General features: G+C 41.8%; 1 protein-coding gene across 2 annotated transcripts in view; it reads left to right on the top strand.

Annotated features, from left to right (window-relative positions):
- Positions 1-8,181, top strand: part of MRC2 (mannose receptor C-type 2) — a 128,527-nt gene extending 120,346 nt beyond the window's left edge. For both annotated transcript variants that reach the window (XM_082271265.1, XM_082271264.1), the window contains exons 26-30: positions 709-858; positions 3,577-3,696; positions 4,379-4,558; positions 6,005-6,031; positions 7,637-8,181. In XM_082271265.1, coding sequence (XP_082127391.1) covers positions 709-858; positions 3,577-3,696; positions 4,379-4,558; positions 6,005-6,031; positions 7,637-7,857 — 698 coding nt within the window. In that variant the 3' untranslated portion in view covers positions 7,858-8,181. The remainder of the gene's footprint in view (positions 1-708; positions 859-3,576; positions 3,697-4,378; positions 4,559-6,004; positions 6,032-7,636) is intronic.
- Positions 8,182-17,979: the final 9,798 nt, after the last annotated feature.

Below are 17,979 nucleotides of genomic sequence, written 5' to 3'. Positions count from 1 at the left end.
CATGAAGGACAGATTAAGTTACACAGGACAGGCTTCAGGATGTACAGTTCTACGGTTTCTTTAGGGTTCATTCTCATTAGTCCCATTGGGCTGCATTGGGTAGTATTGCCCAGTGCTGTTCCAATGCAAAGACAAATCAAAAAGCTTTGCTCTGTTCACGGCAACATGTACATTGGCCTTTGTTGTGATAAAATTATGCAGGGATCATTTTATCGTTGTGCGTCGCAACATACTGCATTATATAGAATTATTGTAGAAAATAAAAAGACGTAAAAAATCAAACCCTGCAATGTGTTATTACAATGCATTGCAGCAAATGTTCACACACGTTATGTGCTATGCATTACTGTGTGTTGTGGTGTGAAGCAGCTCAAAAGGTGCCTTCTACAGCAGAACTGTAGTTAATACAGAGAGTTTACAGTAAATTTACTGATTTTGAAACAGGTAAAGTCTTTTCTGGGTAGCATACTTAGCTTACTAATTGTTTTTTCACATTGCTGCCTAACAAAAAGCATAGCTCAATAGGCACCCGCTACTGAGGAAGCTTGCATATAACCATTTCTTAGTTGGTCACTAAGGTTTCATTGACATGTTTACATTTAGGAAAGCATTGGTTAAAAAAAATATATTTTTCAAACTGGACTCCAGCGGCGTACCCGTATGTCCCAATGTCTTAACATGTTCCCTCCTCTCTCTTTTCCTAAACAGAATCTACCAAAACCCATAAGTGGAGTTTCAACAGCAGCTGTCCGAATTCAATAGGTGATTCCTCTTGGATTCCATTCCGTGACTATTGCTACTCCTTCCATATGGAGGTCAACATTAGCCAGAAGGATGCTGCAAAAACATGCCAGAAAGGTAATCACGATAGCAAAATATGAAGCCTATGTAGAAGAAGGAGAGATTGGAGGCACTTCCAGGGATAAAACCACTTTTTTATTGAAACTTCATAAAAGCAGCAAATATGTTTCACACTCCTGTGCTTATTCATTGCTACTGAAGCCTAGCTCAAAATTTTTGACCTGTTTATTAAAAAACCTTAAAGGGAATCTGTAGTTGAAACATCACTAACAACACCACTGTGGCTCCTGACCTGCTTCTCCTTCTTGTCTATGGTTAGACAGGAGGGTGCCAAAGCTTGTCTTCACTTACCATTAAAGAGAATAGATGAATGAAAGCCCCACTCCAGTGCCTACTCACCTACTGTAGGTACTTTTATTAAATTAGCAACATTATAGCTGTATCCATAATGTCTTCACTCAAAGACCACCGCCCTTTAACACATTTCACCATGAATGGCTTAATCATAAAGATAAGGAGTCTTGTGATCAAGCCATTCATGGTGAAACATTTTAAGGAGGCATGGTCTCTGGATGGAGACAACATAGATACAGCTATGGTATATAACCCCCCTCTCTGCTCTAGGTAATCAGCTTTAATCTGTCTAGTCAGGAGTAAGGACCTAGGCTTCCGGCTGGGATCTCTGGTCCTAGAAATTTTTTTTTCCTTCCTTAAATTTTTTTTGTTGTAAGAGTACCTTCCTGCTATAGTTTAGGAAAGGAGCCTCGTTGCAGATGGGGGCCCTCCTTCTCAGCACATAGAAAATTATTTTGTACTTCTGGGACCGAGAATAAGGGAAATAGATCTTTCAAATCTTCCCCGGGGCTTTCCAAGCATCCTTGGTCTGGTAAGCCTAGAGCTATCTTCTCCAGACCCGCATACAAGACCCCTTCAGCAGGAAGATGTGGGGGGACATCTTCACTGGTTTCCGGCCTCGTGGACCTTCTTCATGAGCGTCAAGGGGATCCACTAAATATTTATTTCGGGGGTACCCAGAAAGGGGGACAAAGCTTGTCCTTTTCAGGTTTTTTAGGTCCTGAGTCCATCTCCACATGGATCAGACAGACGGTGAGTCAGGCCTATTCCATTAAAGGTCAGGTTCTACCTTTCCCTTTCACGGTGCATTCTACTGGGACGCTGAGTGCTTCTTGAGCCTTCTGTCATCAGGCATCAATATCATAAGTTTGCAAGGCGGCCACTTGGTCGTTGGTGCATAACTTCAAAAATTCGACAAAGTAGATACTTTGGCACCTGCAGATGCTTCTTTTGGCCGCAAAGTTTTGCAGGCTGCTGTTTAAGAGGGGCGTTTTTATTTTTCAGACGGGGCTCCTGTGACCCAGTTAAGGCTCCTGTGTCCTGGTTAAGGGCTCTTATGTTTAGCCTTGGGTTATTTTTTCCACCCCTCATTTTCCTTTTGGCACTGCTTTTGGACGTCTCACTAGTTATGATTTATGGAGCGCTGTGTCCGTTGATAAATGAAAGAGAAAATTGGATTTTTGTACTTACCATAAAATTGACGAATACCACACCCACCCCTCTATGGAGTTCTGATACTTCTAATACTGCTTGCTACTAAACCGGTTACCTAGAGTAGAGAGGGGGGTTATATACCAAGCTGAGGATGGCCCATGGACGTAGCCAGGTGTTTTTTGTTTTGCCTAGTCCTACTCCTGGAGGAGGCAATATAACCCAGCAGTTATGATTCATGGAGCACTGTGTCCATTGATGAACTCAGAGAAATGGATTTTACTGTAAGTACAAAAATCTAATTTTTCAAGCTCAGACACAATTCCCTTTCCCTCCTTGCATTTCATGTCCTCTTCCCTACCAGGAGCATCTATTACTGTCTACGCTGGCCCTTCTCCTTACCTCCCTTCATAAACTTTTATGTAACTGCTGTGGGTGGAGCAAAGAGCAATACTATAGAGTGTCATTTGAGCGAGACCTCTGAATCTGCTGGGGATGCTAACATTACATTCAAGATGGCAGCACCCAGCAACAGGCCAGACTCAAGCCTTTTAGATATATACAGAAGGCTATTACATGCAAACTACAATGCCTAAAACACCATAAATGCAAATATACCCAAATGTAATATTTGGTTTTAAAATGAATGGTCTGGCTACACACACCCAAAAAAAGTCACCACTGTACACAGGTCATGAACCCCCCCCCCCCCTCGAACACACACACACACCCCGTCCAAATGAAAAGCTATGTTGGCTTTGAATAATCAAAGCCAGCATGGTTGTGTACACTAATCAGCCCTAATTAACGCCTTATTCTCCTTCTCCATTCAATTATTGTTTTCCTGCTGATTTTTTTTTTCTTTTCTGTTTTATTAACCATTAATATTTCAACTTTTTTTTTTGTTCCGAGAGTGGGAGGGGAAAGTTCCTATCCCACCGAAGGCACACAACATTGTAGACTGTATGTACCTGCCCAACAAGCGCAACTGTTAGTGCAGTAAATAGTTTGTCTAGGTCAGCTTGCCCAAGCAAACTATTTAAAGGGACATTAAATGTGGAGCTAGGCTTCCACTTTGCACATTCCCTAAATAAGCTATAGGGATGCTGATCCATTCATAAGAACATTTGTCAAATGTAGACATGTAAAATTAGTCCACATACCTAAATCAGATCTTATATAAAACACATGTATAACAATTGATTATCTTGTACACTTTCAAACATGCATTAAAATAATACAATAATTCTCTTAATTACTGTGTTTTAGCTGGTGGTGATGTTCTAACCATTGTAGATGAGACAGAAAATCTTTTTGTCTGGGAACACCTGCAGACATATGAAAGCCAGACACAAGGAGCCTGGCTTGGCATGTCCTTTAGTATTAAAGGTAAGATATTTTTGTCTGAGTTAAGGGATAAAAGGTAGTCCTCAATAATTACATTGCTTATGTTCATGCATTGGAAGCCAAATCCACCTGAAAACTTTCCATAGTTTGCAGATGATTGAGCGTGCTGGGACTAACCAAAATGACTGCATCACTTTAAAAAAATACAAACTAGGACTGGCATTGTGGTGTAATTAATCTAATTAGAGGACAGTGCATGGTGTATATTTGATAAGCTAATGTGCTGTCTGTTAACTCATTTCCCTGCTAATTGTTACTGAAATGATTGAATGTTTTTATCTGACATCTAAACCTGGCTATACGTGTTGCTGTGTGATTGTACAATTTCTGCACTTTCAGATTTGCCCGAAGTATGTAATAATAGTCCTAAACATCTCATTTTTTATGCAGTTAGACATACATAGTTGTAGGTAGATCAAAAGAGATAGTACAGTATATTGTTAGTCACAGATTACAATCTGATTTTTCAATCACCTGTGAATCTACCTACCAACAGGTTTAGGACCTGTTTGATTGGCTATAAATTGATTGTATAGATTAGATGGGTCTTTAGATTACATGGTTTTGGTAACTCTAAATTTGATTGCAGAGAGATTGTATGGTCAATTTGTAACATGATGTAATAAAACCATGATGTAACATCCTGCATCTTCTTGTATTGCAGAAGGCTCTCTTTTGTGGAATGATAACACGCCAGTCAATTACTCAAACTGGGGTCAGCAAGATTCGGGCCCCAGCTTGCTGAGTCCAAATTCCTGTTACTGGATTGAAGGCAGCAATGGAGTTTGGAGTCTGGGATCTTGTACTAACATCAGAAAGGGAGTTATATGCAAACTCTACAGAGGTGAGCTCTGCCTTCACACTTTCAGAGGTTGGGCTAGAAGTATTGAAACTGAAACATATAATTGGACCTTATTTTAAAATGGTGCCCACCTCAAATCCAGGAAAAGTTAAAAGCCCCAAAAGAGTAGCAATAACTACAAAAAGGGCAATTCCTCTTTTCTTTAATACTTGCTAGTCTGTGGCAATGTAGAGCAGGGATATGCAAACTGTGGCCCTCCAGATGTTTCAGGACTACAAGTCCCATGAGGCATAGCAAGACTCTGACAGCCACAAGTATGACACCCAGAGGCATGATGGGACTTGTAGTTTTGCAACAGCTGGAGGGCCACAGTTTGCATATCCCTGGTGTGGAGGATAATAGATTACTGATATCAGGAAATGGGTCAGTATTGTTTGCACATCAATCCCTCTAGGTCAGTGATTGACACTTATGAGCTAAAGGGGGCCCCAAATGCAGCCCCAGACACCACCAAAGGGCTAAATATAATGGTAAATATATGTAATGCTTGAGAGGACTATGAGGAACTTCAGATCTAATAGAGAAAATGAGGGTAAGAGAGTGTGGACATGCTATATTTTTGGCTGGGGATATGCTGGAGAAGACAATACCAAACTGGGTACATGTTACATAAGGTGAGTAGAGATCAATGCTATTACCCTTATAAATGTTCCCAGTACAGACTGCTGAGGTCCGAGGGCCACACATATACCAAAGGGCCGCAAGTTGGGCACCAGGGCTTTAGATCCTCTGATGGAAACCAAGTGTCCATCAGTCGCTTGACTGGGCGCAGGGAAAAGTAGTGTCCTATTCTCAGCAGATGGTAGAATTTTTGGATTTATAATTTTTTTAACTTTTCCTGATTTAATACAGACGAATCCCTAAGAAATTATGTGTTATTATGTAATTGTAATAGCCGCTTTAAAGTGGATCTTTAAATAGCAAAATGCTGTTTATTCATTTTTAATATTGAAGGCAAACCATTTCTCTGTTTCCATGCTTTGTTTTTATTAAGAAAACACTTTGGAAAAGGCCATCTTGAGTAAGGGCAGATGATTCATGTAGCATTTACTTCCTGGAATCCTACAGCTCCAGCATGCAGGCAGGAGGGTGTGCTTAGCTGAGAAAACCCACGCTCCCCTCCTCCATATAAAAGAAAAACATGCCCATGAAGATTTTGGGGAGTTATGACATAATTTTGGCCTAGGCCAGAAACCAGGAGGCAACTGAAGAAATGTAAAAAAAAAGTTTAAAACAAGTAAATATAATATATCTTTCTATCTATTTACTATTGCTAGCAGCATAAAGATTAAAAATAGTTAATGACTGAGAGAGTTTAGTTCCACTTTAACTTTACTATTGCACATACTGATGTCTTTTTTTGCAATTCATAGCTAATTATTTGTTTTTTTTTATCTCTTCTTTATCCAAAATCCTGCTTTTTATTAGCGGAAGAAGAAAACATTGCTAAATCTAGTAAGTATGAGTTTAAACAAATTTGAATAACTCTGTATACCTGTAACATTTTGGATTGTACCAGGAAAAACAGAGAGTTGAATCCCCCAAAAGCAGAGTTTTAGTTATAAATACACTATATTTGAAAAAAATCAACAGGTGATATATTTCCCGCTGTGGCCATGAAGCAAAGCCTCACAGCCATGGTATGTGTATAGTCCCAGCCGATGACTCTGCAGTTAAAGAGGGAGCTGTTGAGGGTGGTAAAAATGAACGCAGCTCAGTTGCAAATTGTAATGCCCCTTAACTGCTAGTGTGAACCGGCCTTGAAATTTTCTTAGCGCTAATTCATGGCAGGATACATGTGGTAGTATGCTGCCATAAGGGGCATACCTACAGGGTGGCAGGGGTCACAACAGAGACCCAGTCCTATGCTCCAGGGGGCCCATGCGGCCCTTGTACATCTGGATAGGAGGGGCAGCATGTAGAGGAACCAATCCTCTCAATTTTCCTACTGCAGCTTTTCAGCGGCTGCAAGAGCAGAATGGAGGGGATCAGTTCCTCTATATGCCACCCTGCCTCCCCTCCTATCCACCTCCTACTGTTATCAGGCCCCTGTGTGATCACCTGGCCCCCCATCCCTCATATACCGCAGTGCTGCCGGGTTCCCTCCTTCCCTCTCCCACCGGCTGCTGCAGAGGATATGCCAGGAAGCAGAGCGGGGAAGGGTCTTGTAAGTGTGACATTTACCGGCCCCCTCCTTGTCTTAATGAACATATCAGTCCACTTTGTTCATTGATAACTGAGGCATAGTAAACTGTGTTTATGAATGGACAGGAAGCTCTGCACAGAGCTTTCCTGTCCTTTCATTCTAGGCTCCTGAGGCTGCAGAGAAGGAGATTGAGGGCTGTGTCCTCAATCTCCTTTCTCTGTCTCAAGAAGTGAAACATTAGAGGTCTGTTTAGACTTCTGATATTTGACCAAAACCCCCCAGCAGGGCTCCTAAAAAATAAATAAAAAATAAATAAAATTGCAAAAAAAATGAAATGGAAAAAAATAATAAAAAAAGAAAATAACAAAAATAAAAAAACTACTGACACCAGTGGCAGAACTACCAGGGTCACAAAGGTCACACTTGTGACTGGACTCTGTCTAAGGGTCAGGGTGGCCCATTATGGATTCTTGTACCAGGACCCTGAAGGTTTTAGTTACACCTCTGGCTGCCATGTTAGTGCCAGGAATTATATTTTCCTAAGCAATCGGTGAAGTGTGGCAGGTTTTAGTTTCCCTCTGGTATTTACTGTGGTCTCTTCTCACATCCAACAGGACTGAGTTTAGCTAGGCTTTTATCTAAGTTACCTTTGTCAGCAGTGAAAGGTAGTTTCTTTAGATTTTACTATAGAAAATCCACTAAAGAACAAATGATAGAGCTCTCATGCTCCGTACCATCTAAATTACTACAGCCAGTTACAGTAGCCCAGCTGGGTCCAGTTCGAGACCTTACGAACCACTATAAAAAAAACAAAAAAAACTGAGTCTTCTATTGTGGGCTTAGTTCCTCTTTAGTTGTATGTAAATATTTTCTAATGTCACTCTTAATTTCTTATGCTGATCTATTTCCTGCAGTTTTACCACCACACAGCACGGCAGTGGCAATAGTGGTCCTCTCTACCTTTGCCCTTTGCATCTTAGTGGTTGTGATCATCTACCTGTACCGACGCAGAAAACTTGCAGCAGAACAAGGAGCATTCGAAAGTGCAAGATACAGCCGTGCCAGTACCGGGCCAGGAGGATCAGCTGATAAGAACATACTGGTGTCAGACATGGAAATGAATGAGCAGGAATAAGACAGGGTTCAAGGGACGTCATGTTAAAATACAAGGGGGGTTTGGGTCGTTCAAGACTTTTAATTCTTCCCACTACCTGGTGACCATGGTAGTTGTTGATTTTACAGAGGGTGCAGGATGCCCCCTTTATTGAAAATGGATTTCTACACTGTCAGTGTTACTTGGGGGCCGTCGTACATTGCTGAGCAATGGTTTTCGAGCTGCTCCGACATCAAAGAAGCCGTAACGGTACCGCCATCTTACTCCCAATAGTCTCCTTACCATTGTAAACTCCAAAGCAGACCTTTCTTTGAGACTGGGGGGAATAAATTGGGCTTAAGCTGTGTTCACTCTAAATTTTTGAGTTTGACCAAAGTTTAGTGCTTGTATTTCCCGTGTGGTATTAAGAACAGTACAGTCTTTATTTTATAAAAAATTTGCTATGGGAATGTCTCAAGCATTCGCACAGCCGTCAAGGATAATCATCAAAATCGGTTTACTTACTATGATTGCCAGTGTCATCTTTTAATAATGTTGAATTATCCTGAAATACCTCTATCAGGAAAATACGGCATCATGCCCACCACATGGCACCGATGATCATAGGAAGTAAAAAACATACTATACAAATTAAGGGAATTATTTGTGACAGCTGTGAAAATGCTTGCGATATTTGCACAGATTTTTTTGATAAATAGACCCCCAAAATGTGGGACATTTATAATGGTGATTCATGCCTCTCCTCTGGATGGTTTCCTGCAAGATTCAACATCACAGTCCTCTGCTCATCTGAGGTTTACATCTGCCTGCTTTCTCGTTTGCCTACAGTCATCGCAGGAGTGAACATATGATGTTAGGGAATAGTCTTTTAAAGTCCTCGGCTATCCATTTTTTATCCACCCAGTCCACATAAAATGACCTCAGTGCAAAAACAAACAAAAAAAAAAACCCCATTCTTAAAAAAACATGCTGTGGATTCCCCATGACTCTGTCAAACACTCGTAGAAGAATTTACTAAAACTGGCCAGTGAGATTCCATAACTTTGAAGGTCTGAATCAGGAACAATCGGAGATGTTCAGCTCTCATGAGCCAATTTGAGCTCTCCATTCTACGCTTCGTTGCGTCAATCATGATCATGCAGCACTAGAGCTGGACACAGTATGGCTTCTACTGACAGCCCATTTCTAAAAGTAGGCACAGACAGCAAATAATCTCACCAAGTATGGGTGCTAGGTATAATTTTCAAAAAATATATAAAATCAACTTAACCTTAAAGCTGTGACATGTAATACCAAATATAAAATGCCCATGTGATAGCTCAATACTAATACTCAAATCCAACAATTTGAATCCTGATGTATCCAAAGACTCAAAATCGTGCTCCAATCATACAATAAACTGTGCTGTAAAATGTGTCCTCTGCGATTCTACTTCACCCTCTTAACACACTAATACTCACCAGACAGTTTGTCAGAAGCTACGTAACCCCGGCTCAACGCGTTTTACCCTAATAGCATCATCAGAAACCATTGAAGCCGGGTAATGTAGCTTCTGAAGTCACTTCTGGTTGACGGAATTTCCGTCTGGTGGAACGCACACCGAGTCTCCATTTTGAAAGAAGGTGGCTGTGAAGAATTAGCATTAGCTGTATGAGAATTAGCATTAGCTACACTATCTTCCTGAAAGGCTGGCATAGGGGATACAGATACACTGCTGAAATCACTCAGTGCCAGCTTGGGCACAGGCAAATGTGAGTTTTATTCAAACACCTTGATATCACAGATTTTAATAATAAAATCTGGTTGCACTATGAGAGCATTTCTAAACTTTTATCCCTAAGTAATTTATTGGAGCTTAGACCACAAGGAAGTAAGTGGAGATACAGAGTTTGAGATTGTCATGTTAAAACGCAAGCAGACCCAGACAATATTGGGTCAAAGTGTCTGGTGAGTGTCAGTATGTTAAGAGGGGGGCATGGAATTGCAGAGGACATGTTTACAGCACAATTTACTGCAAGATTGGAGCATGATTTGGACTCTTTAAATACATTACGATTCACATTGGTGGATTTCAGCATTAGTATTGGACTGTCACATGGACATTTTTTATATTGGTGTAATATTATGTCACAGCTTTATGGTTGTTATATTTTTTTCAACGCTGGAAGAAAAATTGATACCTTGCGCTCATACTTTTTGAGATTTTTGGATTTATATCTGTGCTTGTATCCTGGGATATCTTTGGTTTAGCTGTAGCGGTATCACTATTTCGTTTTGGATTAATCTTTAGCGTAGTGATTTCAGTTTATAACAGCCAGCAAATAATTTTGAATTAAAATTCCTAATAAGTGATATTTAGAGTTAACACTTCTGCCTTTAGGATCATTTTGACTGAGGTTCTTTCTGTGGGCGGAAATGTCACTGTGGGCTCCTGTAGCCATTTTGGAGAGAGTACCTTGATTATGGGTTGGGTGTTGAGGAGCGCCCAAGAACAACATTCATGACACTTCAGCAGTTTTAGTCCAAATTTTTATGGGTCTAGACCAGGGGTGTCAAACATAGAATTGTTTTATTCTCACAATAATTATAAGCAGATGTCCAGTGTACCCAACCTTCCTTAAATCAGATGTCATGTCAAGAGCCCCCCCCCATCAGAAGTAATGCGTCCCCCACCCTCCCTTACATCACAATGTCTATCTTGTCCTGCTGCCGGGAAAAGAAGTTTGGGGTGGGACTGGTAAGCAGAAAGTGCAGGGTCTGGAGGAGGACCAGAGGGGAGGGCTGGAGTCCGCTGCCGGAGTCTGCTGAATGCTGAGACCAGGGGAGGTGGAGACGAGGAGGTGCTGAGGCTGCACAGAGAGGCACAGGATCTGTAGGAGGAGTTCTGTCCTCCTCTCTGGCGCTGACTGCTAAGACAAGGTGGGGGCGGAGACGAGAGGGGTGTCGCAGCTGCAGGAGAGGTTCGGGGACCGCATAAAATGGCCTGGTGGGGCAAATTAAACCCTGTGGATATGTTTGGACTAGCAGTGAGAAATAAACAAGATACCTATAATGGGGTTTGATCTGAGCTGTCAGATTGGTTACCTTGTTAGCTGTCATGGAGGATTCATGTGCTTGGCAAGTTAAGGGGATTAATCTTAGAGATGACAGAATACAAAAATCGGAATGAAAGATTTTACTTGGCAACATCATAAAGGGGGGCAACATTTGGGAAAAAGTGGACTAGTCTATCATAGGTGTTACGACTTTATCTGCAAGTTTAAACGTTTTTTGTCCATTCTTCCTCTGATGTCTCATTAGTAATGCTTAGCCTTTATGGCATCTTTCTTTCTTTTTTTCTTTGTGTTTTTTTTTTTTATATATAAGGACCAAAATTGTGACATTTTGCCACTACTGTATACCAATTTATACTGCACCTTGTCAGCAATCAAACAGAAATTGCACATATGCTAAGAGTGAACACAGCTAGCCCTTGCCTTTAAAGCCAGCAGGAGAGATGTCAGTAGGAGAATATCAAGGATGAGCCAAAGCTAGCTTGTCTGCTGCAGCCCATGGCTAGTAAATGTATGCGCGCCCCTTGCCTCTATGAGCCATATTTGCTAAAGTGCACCTTCTGGTAGAAAGGCAAGGGGTTAATCCAGGAGTCCCACATCCAGAGCACCGTGTGCTAAAATTGGGAGTCAGGCATAAAAACACTATGTATGTATACCCATATGTCCGGGTATGACGTATTGGTATATTTTCAATGGCAATAAACATGACCGCATTCATGTGTTACGTTATCTCTTATTTCTGTTATTTTGTGCATGACACTAGATCTTTAAAACAGACCTCTTTGTAATTTTGCTTGAAAACAGTATATTTATTTTAAAACCAATGTACCTTAAAGTTGTTGTAACCTTCAAAAAAAAAAAAAAGCATCCTGGTCCCTCCTCATAGCAGGTTAAACAGCACAGTGCTTTTGCTGTCTAACCTGTCCCTCTGTAAGCTTTAAAAAAAACCTGGATGATCCTGTCAGTTCCTGTGTCCCCCTCTGTGTGCTGACCACGGTAATTATGGCTGCTGAGCCCTGACTACTGTGGTCAGTTTACATGCCTCCGGCATTCGCTGCACTCTTCTCTCCCCCTCCTCCCTGCCTGTCAGCTGGGAGCTGCCCCCACGCCTCCTGCGATTAGTACTAAAAAAACTTTTAAAAATGTCACTGCCAACCCTTCTGTTTTATTTAGCCATAATGCACATTGTAAGTGTTTTTTTATTAAACGAAAGCCTCTTTTCAGAGATCTTCAGGCCAATCACGTGACCCCCGTCCGCTCTATTTCCTTCATCTAGGGCTACAGCAGGAGGGGCTGAGCGGCCTCCAGCTGCAGCCCTGGATCAGAGTAGGAGATTGGCCGGGAGCCATGTGACCGGCCTGAAGATATGTGAAAAAAGGTGTTTAAAGCGGTGTTCCAGCCTCCAGCCTCCCCCTCCAAAAATTAGTCAGTAGCTACACATACTGTAGCTGCTGACTTTTAATATTAGGACACTTACCTGTCCTGGAGTCCAGCGATGTCGGTACCGCAGCCAATGTTTCCATCGGCTGTCAAGTGCTGCCGCCGCCATTGCCGAGGAGGGAACCCGGCAGTGAAGCCTTACAGGTTCCTGGGCTGATCCCTAATGCGCGAAGCGCGCTGCACATTCGGATTGGCTCGGCGGCGGGGGAAGGAGGAGGAGGGGCCAAGCTTCCCGAGGGACAGCGCCGCGGCGCTGTCTCCTGGAAGTGGGGAAAGGTACCTGTCAAAAACGGGTACCCGTTCCCCCCTCCCCCCTGAAAGGTGACAACTCCACTGGAACTCCACTTTAAAGACATCGTTTTAAAAAAACACACTGTGTGTTATGGCTGGATAAAAAAGAGGGGCTGGCAGTGAATTTATTTTTAAGGTTACAACCACTTTAATTCTAAAAGTGACCCTCAGTTTTCAGTCAAGTTACTTTTCCTCCTTTTTCTCTGTGCTGTGATTGACCACAGCCGACCAGCAGGTATACAGACCAAATCCATGGCTGTAACCTGCTGACAAACTTGTGCCCTGTCCAATCACAGCTTAGATCAGCAGGGGGAGTGTGTAATCGCACCTCTAAACCAGGAAGTTCACCATGATGTACAGGTACTGTACGTCACAGTGCCTGGGAGAGCCATCCAAAGGCAATTAATTTGGACTGGCGCTTCTTCCATTAGTGTTTTTTCTGGTAACCTGTTTGGGGTACCCACTGGAGGGTGGCCTTGCCTGATTTGAGCAGCCTTGCCTAAGTCAGTGAATGTTTTTGTCCTCCGACTCCTCCCACTACATCAAAGGCCCAGCTCCTCTTAGATGCTTTTTTCGTCATCAGTCTGCCACAGGCAGGAGAGAGCATTTTTTCAGTCTCCTTTTTTTCAGTCTCCTTTCCCCATTGATCCGACTGCAACATTGTAACTTTGTTACATGTGTAAGGGGTTAGCTCGGTAGCGGGTGTGGGTGACCCCTTGGGTTGGTTCATTACACAGAGAGACAGCCGAGGAGTGGTTGAAAACAACGGTCTATGGTTTTATTCTTCCAATTTGCTGGAAACAAGTGCAAGCATCTAAACAGCATAAATCAAACAAACATAAAATAAACTTGGGGCGTCTACCTTCACAACACAGGAACCTACCTATGGTGTCTGTCCCAACCTACTGCTGGGTAGACACTGCTGGTCATACAGCAGAAGACCAATAGTCTATTTGTTTTTTTTTCACACAGAAAAAGTCAACACCACCTCACCTTCAGAAGTCTCTCAGCTCACTGCTCTCCTTAACGCACAAAGCCTCAGGATGCAGCAATCAGTAGTCATCCTCTGGATAACTCATAGAGGCCTTAATTGCCTCATTCTGAATAGCTGAAGCTTTCCAAAGTCCTTAAACCTTTCTGGCTACCTCTGCAGCCGACACCTGATAGTAATTGGTGAATTGTCTAAACAAGACAGAAATGTATCTCCCGTCTGTGACAACACCCACAGATTTACCTGACTTCCTGTCACACATGTCAAATGGTGAGAGGCTGCAACAGAGTCTGATTTGTGTCAGGCAATTGTGATTATAGCCCAAGACCGCCCAAGAACCAGGATTTACATGAGTGTGCCTTCTCTGAGCCAGCATCTCAGCCCAGTAAGTAGATGTGAACTCAAATGATGCCTGAACAAAGATGGCTCTGTCTTTCTGGAGAAAGAAGCAAATGAAGATGTTGTCACTGTTACACATAGCATAAATGCACATGAAAAAAATACCTCTGATGTTAGGTCCACTTTAAAGTGCTAAAACTTACACATACATATATTCAAAAATCTATTTGGTGGTATTGTGCTGAGCTTTTATTACAATTTTTGAGTGGATATGTAAAATAATATTTGTAAAATGAAAGAAGTGTTTAGCATACTATTGTGTTGTCTCCTTTAGCCTAACAAATAACTAAGACTTCTTTAACATAAGTGGCACTGCTTACCGCCCTCTGAAAAATTATCTGTGGTGAAATGCTTTTCAGAGGGCAGTATAGCAGCAGCAGCACCTCTTAAAGCCTATTTCTTTTTTTTACTTTTATTTTTAAATTGTTAAAACTCAAGTTTACATTTTGGGACTGCACCACAACTGCGAGTCTGAGTGTTTGGCTCGCGGTTGCAGTGTGGTCCTATTGAACTCAATGGGTGAGTCTGACCAATGGCACAAAGCATTACAGCCGCAGCACGTGTACAGCCCTGTTTGGCTGTTTCGTTATAACTTGGGTAGGTGGCCATGGGGAGGAAAATCCATGGCTCAGCCACCTACAGTTGTGCAAAAAAGTAAATCAGCGCAATTAAATATAAAGGGGTGTAGTGTTAAGACCCAATAATTTGGGACACATAAAGAAAATACAGCAGCTATATAAAACCTTCTTCAATAACGGGAGAAATGAACTATAAACAGATATGTATACAGCGCTATATAAAATTAAATAAAGTGATAATGTGCATCATATAAATCAATAAACTAGCTTAAAGTGCAATATATATTCCTCTTAAGTGCAATAAATAATGTCCATAAGGTGCATTCAAAGTAAAGTGCATAAGAGTCCACTAAAATATTAATATAACCGTGGATTAAAATTCAATAAAGTGCTTGATAGATGTTTCATATAAAAGTGCAAGTGACACCACCACCGTTTAGCCACCAGATGGCCTCTCACCTCACTGAAGCATTAAACCAGCATTGAATCCTCAATATGACCACTTCCTGAATCGATCTCTCACCATCCCATGGACATGATATGTGAATAAAGATAATGAGGCATCTAAGTGTACACTGCTATTATCCTTTAATTGATTCACATTCAAAGTAGAATTGCACTCACATGAATCGGCACAATGGGCTTGTGCGGGCCGTACACGCCAAAAACAGTAGCTGTCGGGAGCCATGCTGGTGGGTCGCTGCTCGTCCGTCCAGGTCTCCTCCCCCTATATGAAACATCTATCAAGCACTTTATTGAATTTTAATCCACGGTTATATTTATATTTTAGTGGACTCTTATGCACTTTATTTTGAATGCACCTTATGGACATAATTATTGCACTTAAGAGGAATATATATTACACTTTAAGCGAGTTTATTGATTTATATGATGCACATTGTCATTTTATTTGATTTTATATAGCGCTGTATACATATCTATTTATCAGCCACCTACAGGTCACCTGTCTGAAAAGGCCCATAGAGTAATGATCTGTACAACAAATTTTATCTCTATTGATAATTCATGAGGTTGGATAAATTACACATTTATCAAAAATGAAAAATTTTTTGCATTGAAGAGAGTGGTAATGCACTAGAAATTCTGTTTTTTTATTTCTCATTGAAGAGAGTGGTAATGCACTAGAAATTCTTTTTTTTAAATTTCTCTCTATACCACCACTGGTAAGATTTCAGGTCACTTCCTCATTCAGTGACCACCAGTGCCGGGACAAGGTCATCCAGCGCCCAGGGCAAGAATGCCAAACTGTGCCCCCCCTTTCCTTAGGGTTAGGTTCAAGGTGCCCCTCCATCCCTGCAATTAACCATTGCACCCAGAGCAACCGCCCCCTCCTGCCCACCCCTTGTCCCGGCCCTGGTGACCACTCAGACAGGAAGTGAGGAGAAATAGCCCACGTGGCCAAATCGGTAGTGGGGTGGAAAGCATGTTGTGAAAACCTGCACCTGGGTGTGTGCGGACAGTCACAGCTAGGAGGTCTGTACAAAGCAATGACAGCCAGGCTGACCGCAGGCAGTGTTGGGAATTGCACAGGGAGTGATTACCTGCAGTAGCAGAAAGATGATTGTCCTCGGACCAGGGATGATCGCCCGTCCCCACCTGCAGGCTGGAGGGTGCACCTAGCAATTTGAACATTTAGGGCAGTAGGCGCCCAGGGACGAATGCCTGAAATATAAAAAATTTTTTTTACAGGTACTGCACTGATATACTGCTGTCAATTTTTGTAGCGCTTTACACATAATTTGTACATTCATATTAGTCCCTGCCCTCAATGGGCTTACAATCTAAAGAGATGCAAGAAGTCTGTGTCTCGGCCATTAGTCCTTGACGCATTCTGCCCAAAGGCCCCACGAATATGGGCATAAAAATAAAGCAGCACATTACAGCATAAACCCATTAAAAAATGGTAGAGCTTACTATCGCTATTCATTGCTGATAGGGGGGGGACCACCGGTCCTCTTGTAGGGGACCTAAGCACACAGGGGGGTCCACACAGGAAGGGGGATTAGTGATGGACAACAAATACTGAACTCTTCCTCCAGCAGCTGAAAGCTGAACTCTCTCCCTCTCCCTGCTGCCAGCTTTTATCTGCTGAGAAAGGTACAGTTGTCCCTCACTAATCCCCCTCCCTGTGTGGGCTCCCCTCCCAGCCCTGGCTCTAATGTTAGGTCTTCTCCTGAGTTTATGTCTAACTTTGTCGGTCAGTGGTTGCAGCGCTGCTTATAAATATCTGTGCCAAATAATTTAAATATACATATATAACAACAAGTGCATCTCTGAATATCAAAAACAGAAACTGATCATGGTGAAGATCGTTTGAATAATTGCGTTTATTGAGGCAAACAAAGGGAATACTCACAAACATGGAGCTACAGATGACGATGTGATTGACAGCGAAACGCGTCTAGCAATTGGCCGAGCGGATTGCCACGTCACTTCCGGCCGGTGAGGCGCACGCTGCGGGAGCAGCTGACCACCGTGTCGAGTTTCTATCCTTACATGTTTTTATACTATGTTTGTGAGTATTCCCTTTGTTTGCCTCAATAAACGCAATTATTCAAACGATCTTCACCATGATCAGTTTCGGTTTTTGTGAGGAAACCCGGGATTACTAAGCTTTGAAAAGGATCTTTCCGGCATCAATCGCCCTAACAGTCCTAAAGGATTTCAAGTATATGATGACCAGCATTCCTTGCCTGTTTTTGACCACATTGTGGTAAGTAGATTATCACAGGGGGTGACCCCAAATCAAGCACGGATCAAGCACCAAGCACTTTTGTTACTTTAAAGGACTGTATTATGGACATTGATTATGCACCTTTTTTGCACTTTATAATGTGATATTTTTTGCACTTTATATTTTGATATTTTTTGATATTCAGAGATGCACTTGTTGTTATATATGTATATTTAAATTATTTGGCACAGATATTTATAAGCAGCGCTGCAACCACTGACCGACATACCAAAAAAGCACTAGCACTTTTTTCTTGCAGCAGGCAGCTTACACAGATTCTATTAATTTATTTATAGCACTTTTTACCACAAGCGCGAGGTCTTACAGTCTTATATGTCTAACTTTGTTTCTCTCCCTCTGTCTCTCTGATCCTGGAGCTCCAACTGGCCAGCCTGTATATTTTCTTCATCTAATCTTCATTCTTATTTATTAACTTTTTTCTTTTAGATTTAGAATGAATTCTGTGAGTTATGTTGTATTTGTGTCTGCTAGTAATGATTTTATTGTAATTTTAGATTTCAATATTTTTATTGTGAAAATATCACAAAAATACAAAAGTACAATCAGTCCATGACCATGAAACAAAATCACAAACAGGAACCATTCAAAACAGCAGATATAGAAGTGAAAATGGTT

The sequence above is a fragment of the Pelophylax lessonae genome, assembly GCF_965119305.1.
Source record: "Pelophylax lessonae genome assembly, chromosome: 11".
NCBI classification, from domain to species: domain Eukaryota; kingdom Metazoa; phylum Chordata; class Amphibia; order Anura; family Ranidae; genus Pelophylax; species Pelophylax lessonae.
Note: the sequence above shows the minus strand (reverse complement) of the source record. Positions and strands in the feature narration are given on the sequence as shown.